The sequence below is a fragment of the Eufriesea mexicana genome, unplaced genomic scaffold (assembly GCF_001483705.2).
Source record: "Eufriesea mexicana isolate 0111107269 unplaced genomic scaffold, ASM148370v2 scaffold5064, whole genome shotgun sequence".
NCBI classification, from domain to species: Eukaryota; Metazoa; Arthropoda; class Insecta; order Hymenoptera; family Apidae; genus Eufriesea; species Eufriesea mexicana.
In genome coordinates this window covers 38,621-48,052 of record NW_016913009.1, presented here as the reverse complement: position 1 = coordinate 48,052, position 9,432 = coordinate 38,621, and the positions used below count along the sequence as shown (strand labels likewise).

The 9,432-nt window shown below is 37.3% G+C and overlaps 1 protein-coding gene across 1 annotated transcript; it reads right to left on the bottom strand.

The window, feature by feature from the left end:
- Positions 1-4,033: 4,033 nt before the first annotated feature.
- Positions 4,034-9,043, bottom strand: LOC108551852 (uncharacterized). The gene is made up of 4 exons (XM_017906185.1): positions 8,936-9,043; positions 7,493-7,914; positions 7,117-7,142; positions 4,034-4,470 (listed from the first exon to the last, which is right to left on the bottom strand). The coding sequence occupies exons 2-4, from the start codon at positions 7,909-7,911 to the stop codon at positions 4,034-4,036; spliced, it is 882 nt and encodes a 293-aa protein (XP_017761674.1). The 5' UTR covers positions 7,912-7,914; positions 8,936-9,043.
- Between the last annotated feature and the right edge of the window lie 389 nt (positions 9,044-9,432).

Genomic DNA, 9,432 nt, shown 5'->3' with positions numbered 1-9,432 from the left:
GCATTCCGCGGAATATAACCTCTCCTTACTTCAGAAGCGAATATCCCCTTTAAGAATCCGGTTGGGTCGCGGCGATGGCAGTCTTCTTCGCTCTTTACTATGTAAAACAGCCTCTATTCCCTTTTGTCCATCGCTCGGGTCAGCTCTGATCGTTAAAGTTCTGACCAACGTGCTTACGCTTCGCGTGAACCGCGAACGGACAACAATTTACCATTTTCCGGCCCGTTCGATATTTATGTAGTACCTAAAAAGCCGTACACTCAGATCCGCGGATTCTTTTGAGATTTTCATGCAGCCAGTCGTCGAATCTCTCCCCCGGAATACGTTTTTTCCCGACGTTTTCGAGGGTGAGAAAGTGGGGGGTACATTGATCGAAAGGATTAAATTAGCAGATAGACGAAGTGTTTGATGGACAAATCGAGCAAGGAGATTCGAAAATGTTGCGATCACTTCGTGATTTCATTAAAATTTGATTCGAGAAATTTTTTGATTAGGATTTTATTAACGAATTTTGATCGATTGCAATTTTCGTTCATTTGGAAAATAACAGTATTGATATCCTTAATTGCCTTTCCTGAAATTAAAAATTTCTAAATTGCTATGAAAATTGGGAATTTCGAATATTAATATTTTTAATTGCGTCTTCTGAAATTTAAAAATTCTAAATTGCTATTAATATTATAAATTCTGAATATTAATATTGTTAACTGCGTCTTTTGAAATTAAAAATTTCTAAATTGCTATTAATATTAGGAATTTCGAATATTAATATTTTTAATTGCGTCTTCTAAAATAAAAATATTTTAAATTACGATTAATATTATGTATTTCGAATATTAATATCTTCAATTTTAATAGCACAGTTGTAATTCGTCATGGAGTAGTTAGAAATTTATAATTTTGATTAATAATAAAATTAAGTCTTTTATTAATACTACTCCATTGTGAATAAGAAGTGTCTTCTGTTTACTTACCGATACAAATACGAGTTACGAAGTAATAGTATAATAAAAATATACTAATCAACAAGTCACAGAATCTCGTATTAAAATTCATTAATGAACCAAAAATCGGAGCACAGAAACAAAAATATCCTCGATATTATCATCGAAAATCTCATAGAATAATCTCCAAACCTAACCTCCAAACACAATCTCCCAAGAGAATCAATTAATCTTCCAAACAATTTAACCTGATCCAAAGAGAAACAAACCAAAGTATGCTACAAACACGCCATCCGCCATCATCATCATCGTAAACATTTTCAAATTAATCCCAACATCTCCATGCATTACAATTAATTGTATAATTATATATATACAATTAATTGTCTCCTTGTCGTGACGTCATTTTTCCACCATATTTACCTGCCCTTCTTTTTCTCGTTGGCCCTGCCTCTCTTGTATACCTGGCAAAGCGATTCGTCGTGTAACCTCGTGTAACCTCGTGTAACCTCGTTTAATCTCGTTTAACCGCATGTATAATAAAGGATTATGCACCTGTAAAAGGCTTGCATACTTTTCGATCCAGTGTTCAACGGTAATTACTCCTTTGGAAAGGTCCAATTCCACTCTGCTGGCATCCCGGACAACCAACCTGTTAACTTGGGCGACAAGAGTCGGATATAAACGCGATTTATCGTCTTAGTAGCCCGGGCATAGAAGGTGGAAAGTATCTGCAGGAACGTAGTCACGTTCGAGACAGTTCGGTTCCCAAGGTTTTTCGGTGGCCTTATAAATGGTCGCTATAAAGGCTCGTGTCGGCGTTGCAATGCGACGAAACAGCGCGAGGTTAGCGGCTAGGGAGGCTGCACACCATTAGCTTGCAGGTGTTCGATGTCCCAGCCATGCTCGTCATTCCCTCATTCCAAGCGATCATGGCCCGGATCATCCCTCGAATGGCAGTGTAAGTTTCGGTATCGTATACGCGATACAACGGCCGAGGGTGCACCGCGATGGCCGATGGGTCTAGGGTGGCAGAGAGCAGCGAATAATCCTGCTATAATCCGGAAAGTTCTTCGATATCGTGATTAATAGATTTCGCGAATTTCCTCGCGAATTTTATCGCGAATCCGTAGTGTCAGAACAGTGGTCTTCGGTTCGTTGATATCGTGGATAGTAGAATTCGCGAATTTTGTTGCGAACTGTGTTGCGAATTTTATCGCGAATCTGTGGTGTTAGAAGAATGATCTTCCTTTGGTTGATATTGTGGATAGCAGATAACGCGAATTTTGTTGCGAATTTCCTTGCGAATTTCTTCGCGAATTTTGTCGCGAATCCCTAGAGTTAGAACAGTGGTCTTCGATTAGTTGATATCGTGGATAGTAGAATTCGCGAATTTTGTTGCGAACTGTGTTGCGAATTTTATCGCGAATCTGTGGTGTTAGAAGAATGGTCTTCCTTTGGTTGATATTGTGGATAGTAGATAACGCGAATTTTGTTGCGAATTTCCTTGAGAATTTTATTGCGAATTTCCTTGCGAATTTCTTCGCGAATTTTGTCGCGAATCCCTAGAGTTAGAACAGTGGTCTTCGATTAGTTGATATCGTGGATAGTAGAATTCGCAAATTTTGTTGCGAACTGTGTTGCGAATTTTATCGCGAATCTGTGGTGTTAGAGAAACGTTCTTCATTTGGTTGATAACGTGAGTAAAAGATATCGTGAATTTTGTCGTGAATTTTATTGCGAAATTTATTGCGAATGGGTGGTGATAGATAAATGATATCGGTTTGATGGAATTCCTTGTTAATAAATTCCGCGAATTTTATTGCGAATCTGTGGCGTTAGAAAAATGGTCTTCGTTTAGTTGATATTGTGCGTAATAGATTTCGCGAATCTGTGGTGATAGAAAAGTGGTTTTGACTTCACGGATATCGCGAATAATAGATTTCTGCGAATTTTGTTGCCAATTTTACCTCGAATGTTTGTTGATAAAAAGATGGTGCTAGTTTCGTGGATGTCGTAAGTTACAGATTTTTGAGAATTTCATTGCGAATTTTATTGCAAATTTTAATATGAACTTTGTTGCGAATTTTATCGCGAATGCGTGGTGTTAGAAACATGATATCGGTTTGGTTAATATCATGGTAACAGATATCGCGAATTTTGTCGCGAATTTTGTTGCGAATTTTATTATGAACTTTGTTGCAAATTTTATCGCGAACGCGTGATGAGAGAAAAGTGATCTCAGCTTGATGAAATTCCTGGCTAATAAATTTCGCGAATTTTATCGCGAATGGAAGGTTTTTCTGTATCCCAGAAAATCATTTTGCGTAAAATACCGTTTTCATATATTTTCCCATGTTCCCTGAATAATACTTGTAACGCTTCCAGTTCGAATTTCGCAATTTAAGCCACTCCTACCAGGATGAAACATTCGTTCTCTAAGCTAACCTAATTGATGGTAATGTAATTAATAGCGCGGTATTCAATGGGCTTGAACTGTCTTCTGGAACAATGTATGGTTAGATGCGAATCGATACTGGGAAGTATATACCAACGACGTTGGTATGTATGCTTGTACGTCTTCCCGTGATGCACTGGGAAGATTAAGAACGCTTCGTCACTTATTACGAAATCCATCGTTCAAGCCCCTAATTACGACCCACGAACATACCATACTCCACTAAAAACACTAACATACATCGACAAATACAGGATAATTTTGCGCAAATTAAATTTTATTAAACCAACGACAAGTATAAATACAAGAATATACTTAGTCACTAAAAATGGAAATCATTTTTAAATCATTATAATATACTCAAGTTACTCAAAATGGAAATCGAAAATAGCAACACCTTTCTTATTTAAATTCCCCGAATTTTTCCAAAAGAATCAAAATAAAATTCCACCAATTGCATCGAGTTATTCACAGAGAATCCTGATCAAATTTCTTCACGAAGAATTTCAAAAGTCCTCTTCGAAAGGTTTCCCTATACGCACTTCCTATTTTTCGCTATTAAACCCGGAAAAAAAAAAAAAAAAAAAAGAATTTTCTACATATTTTCATCTCGAATTAAATAATTAATTCGTCAAAAATTAGAGAACTGACAATTCTTCTCATGAGCGAATTTCCTCGGTGGTTTGAACAGTTCCGTGCATCCTCTGGATTTATAAGCGCACTCTTCCATCCTGTAATTGCAGTTCATCTCGTGAGACTTCAAACGATTTATTTTGGGCCTCACTCTGCACCCGTATTGCGTCCATTTGCACGCCACGCAATTTTGCGGATCGTATTCGTTGTCTGTGGACAAGTCGCTGTTCGTCGACAAGTCGCTGTCGCTGTGTGCGTACTTCCGGTAGTTGCATTGCTCCTGGTGTAACAGCTTCCTTCTTCTGGGCATGTTCACCATGCAGCCGTATTTTCTATATTTACATTCCACTAATTCTTCGGGCCGACCATGGTGCTCATTCGGAGTCATTGCTGGACTTGGGCATCTCTTCCTCCAAGTGAGGACGGAACTGACATCTGAAAAGGGAAAATATCACAGCGTTGCGTTCAATCAGTCGAGTTTCTCTAATTATCGAGAATGCGTCCAAATTAACCGCTTGCGCTGGTAAAACGTGCCACGCACGTCGTAATGCTTTTGTCGCAGAATCGCCAACGACGTGGTATACACGTCGCCAGGCAATTGTCGCAGAATCGCCAACGACGTGGTATACACGTCGCCAGGCAATTGTCGCAGAATCGCCAACGACGTGGTATACACGTGGTCAAACAATTGTCGCAGAATCGTCAACGACGTGGTACACACGTGGTCAGGCAATTGTCGCAGAATCGTCATCGACGTGGTACACACGTGGTCAGGCAATTGTCGCAGAATCGTCAACGACGTGGTATATGCGTCGTCAGGCAATTGTCACAGAAACACTGGACCCTTCTGGCACAGACGTCTATGAATTCCTTGCCAGCACAAGTGGTTAACAGGTTAAGTGCCACGCTGGTTTCCTGGGACCGGCACTAGACTTCGGGCCCGACCCAGACTAGGACCAAAAGGTGCAAAGTTAACTCTTTGCATTCGAAGATTTTTTCGTTACAGGAAAATAGTAATTCGAAGACTTTCTGCCATAAAGTCGACGATAATTTTAAAAGGGTAAATAAGAAATCGTATAGAAATTAAAACGTAGAATTATTTTACTTCGATATTCGACGCATCGTTGGCTAATTGTAAATTTGATATATTAATTAACATCCATCTTCAGAATCTGATTAAATGACGACTGATTAAATGGCGCCTCTCGAGTGCAAAGGGTTAAGTTCATATTTGCAAAGCTCGATAAACGGTGCATCGAAGCAGACAGGTTCCAGTAATTAACACCTTTCACTATGATCCGATTATGAAGAATTAGACACCAAAGTAGTATACAATTTTGGATGACCACTGTATAGCTAATCCGCTAATGGTAAAAATTTTGCAAGTTCTGCGAATTTTTGTTATATTAACCCTTTGCACTCAAGAGGTGAGCTTTAGTTACCATTTCATGAAATTTGGAAGATCGATATTAATTAATATATCATATTCAATGTAATGTCACAGTGTGCGCATTATCGAAGTCAAATAATTCTGCAATTCTATTATTATACAGTTCTTTATTTGAAGGAATACCTCCTTTTTATTCTTTTCTTTTCATTTTTTGGGAGAGGAAGAAAATTGGGAATGCGAGGAGTTTATTACAGATTGTTTATGGTTTAGAATTTGGAATTTTCGAGTGGGAGGAAATGATAGGGAAAAGTGGGGAAAATGATCGAATGTGGTCATTTGTTTTCTTATCTTTTAATCGCCTTTCGAATTTCATATCGCAGTTTGAATGACGATAACGGTCTGTTGCGATATCAATTGCACGTATGCAAGTCTGTTGTTGATTGATAAATTATGCTTATCTGCGATCATTGTTTTAAAATTTCTATGTTTCGCGAAATTATTTGTCGGATATTTTGTCGAGATATTAAATTATAAAATATGCGACTGTAGAAATTAATATTACCACAGAAGTCTTCTTCTATTCCTATTAAAAATTACTAAATCGCGTATTATGCTAAATATATGAAACGATATTTCTGATATTTCTGATAAAAATGTAATTATAAAAATTAATGTTATCATAGAAATCTTTCCTTTACGTTTTAGATAGATAGAAATTACTAAATCACGTATTATCCTATATATTTTTATAATAAATATATATATATATAATTACGGAAGTTGGAATAATATTTCCTGAAAAATTAAAAATTACCGAATCATATATTATTTCAAATATATGCCGCAGTATTTTTGTAATAATATATATAACTGTGGAAATTATAACATAATCCAAAAATATTTTCCTTGCATTCGCAATAGAAATTAAAAATTAACGAATAATATATTATTCCAATTATACGTCATAATATTTTTGTAATAAAAATATATAACTGGGGAAATTATAATATTACCGGAAAAATAATTTCTTCACGTCCCTACTGAAAATTAAAAATTATGGAATTATATACTATCCCAAATATACGGCCCTATATTTCTATAATAAAAATATATAACTGCGAAAATTACAATATTACCCGAAAAATAATTTCTTCACGTCCCTACTGAAAATTAAAAATTACCGAATCATATACTATCCGAAATATACGGCCCTATATTTCTATAATAAAAATATATAACTGCGAAAATTACAATATTACCCGAAAAATAATTTCTTCACGTCCCTACTGAAAATTAAAAATTACCGAATCATATACTATCCGAAATATACGGCCCTATATTTCTATAATAAAAATATATAACTGCGAAAATTACAATATTACCCGAAAAATAATTTCTCTTACATCCCTACTGGAAATTAAAAATTACCGAATCATATACTATCCGAAATATACGGCCCTATATTTCTATAATAAAAATATATAACTGCGAAAATTACAATATTACCCGAAAAATAATTTCTCTTACATCCCTACTGAAAATAAAAAATTACCGAATCATATATTATCCCAAATATATGCCGCAGTATTTCCATAATAAAAATATATAATTTCCTTAATTGTAACAATATTATCCGAAAAATAATTTCTCTTACATCCCTACTGAAAATTAAAAATTATCGAATTATATACTATCCGAAATATACGGCCCTATATTTCTATAATAAAAATATATAACTGCGAAAATTACAATATTACCCGAAAAATAATTTCTCTTACATCCCTACTGAAAATAAAAAATTACCGAATCATATATTATCCCAAATATATGCCGCAGTATTTCCATAATAAAAATATATAATTTCCTTAATTGTAACAATATTACCCGAAAAATAATTTCTCTTACATCCCTACTGAAAATTAAAAATTACCGAATAATATATTATTCCAAACATATGCCATATTAATTTTACCCCATAAAAATAATTCTACGACTTTTATTCTCATTCCATCAACTTTACAAAATCGAACATAACCTAACCAATTTAACAATTTTAACATCCCTTACCGAGATTCGTGCAGGTCCAAGTATATGGGCAGCTTCACCCAGCATCCAAAATCCCTGTACGCGCACGTCTTTAGTTCCTGATGACCAGGCGGGTGTGGTGGCATCCTGTTTCCTTCTCTTTCCATAAATTCGCATATCGGCGGAGCAGTGGGATGATGCGAGTAGAATCTGGGCGGAAGAGAATGAGGCACGAAATCGGTGGGCATTGGGAACGAAGAAGCCCCGTGCGCGGCTGGTATACTCGTGTCGAATGACGACTGGCAAATGGGACAGCTGTAGTAATAAGGTTTGCACCGATAACAGATCGTGTGCTCGTTTGAGCAGGTGTATTTCGGGCCTAGGTCTGTCTCCATCACGCAAATCGGGCAGAGACCCTCTCTCCTCAACTTGTCAGATAGAGTCCCGTACACGCTGTCCATGACCTGATAAAAATAATAGAACCATTTGTGCACTTGACCTTCTTCATACGATACTTATTACATGTATTTCCTTATCAGTGACTCATTTCTGTAGATATTGCCTCGGTATTATCAGTCCTCTAGTACATACAGACATGAGAATAGCGAATTGATCTGAACCGAATTTGGGTTGTCCTCCACGCATGTAGACTCTTTCAGACCCCGTCGTGAATTACCCACGTCTATTCCAACAATATGTATTTACTATTAAGGTTTTGTATTACTCAAGCAAGGTACATGAGTCTTTGAGTGCTTCTCTAGAAAGACTGACCAGCTCGTAGGAGAATTCAAGAGGTGACGTGACATGGTTCACCTAACCCCCAATTCTTATCGTTCGTTAATGTTCATATAAACATTCGTTCTCGGAATTTAGATCTTCCAAACTATTTTTGTCTACAACTAAACTTGTGTTTCCAATACTCAATATGAAATTACGACGAACTAACGAGTCATATTAAATTTGTAAAACGAAGATAGTACTCAGTGTATCGAGACCAACAAAAGAACAGCCTAAATAATCTCTCGCAGATAAGAATGTTGTTTAATTTGAAATTATCACCGGGGTCTTTATCACTTGCCACATATGCTTCAAACACACCTCAAACTAGGGTCTAAAATTTCATTTTATGATTCCACAGAGTCTATAACCTACGCTTAACCAGACTCTCCTAAAAATTTTCTCAAATCCCAATTTCTTAACATCCATCACTCTGCTGTCTCGGTGATAAGATAATTGATAAATGACAGATAAATGACTAATGTGTCGAGTGTCTCGAGACGCTGTTCAAAAATCCCCAAAACCTACCGAATTCCTATAGCAAAATTTCAAATCCCATGGATTAAACCTACCAATGTCTAATTTCTGATACCAATCTCATCATCCTCGTTAGCATCGAATAAACACCTAGATACTCGAGTCACGATCACGATCGACCACGTATGACAACATCTACGTGTTAGAATCGATCCTGCCAAATTTACTCACGTGGTTGGTGCCTTCCTTGCGAAGGAAACTGAAATTACTGGTGGGGCGAGGAACAAAGAACAGTCGTCGCACGTACGCGTCTGTAACAACCGGCACTGTGTGTCATCGTGGAACTACCAACGATGTTTTATTTCGCAAGACCGATAGCGCCTCTTTATCTGATAAAGCCGTCGCCTGCTCACCGGTAGGGTACCATTCTCGCGCTCTAGAAGTACAAGGCGTTCCGTGCGTCGCGACGACCGGGCGATTTTCTCCGTGAAAATGAAATCGGCCAGGAGGGGAATCGTTGTCTTCGTTGTTATGCGCGGGACGTCGAAACAGGAAGGTAACCGACGCATTTGTTAGCGCGCCGCGTTGTAGAAGTCGGGAGAGGGTGGAAGTGGATGATGGCAGAGAATTTTTCCATCGTGGAATTTCGCGGCTGGAGAGACGAATGGAATTAATTATGGCGCGTGTAGACGGAGAGTTCGTGGAATTGGTTCCGCCATTTCACCGTG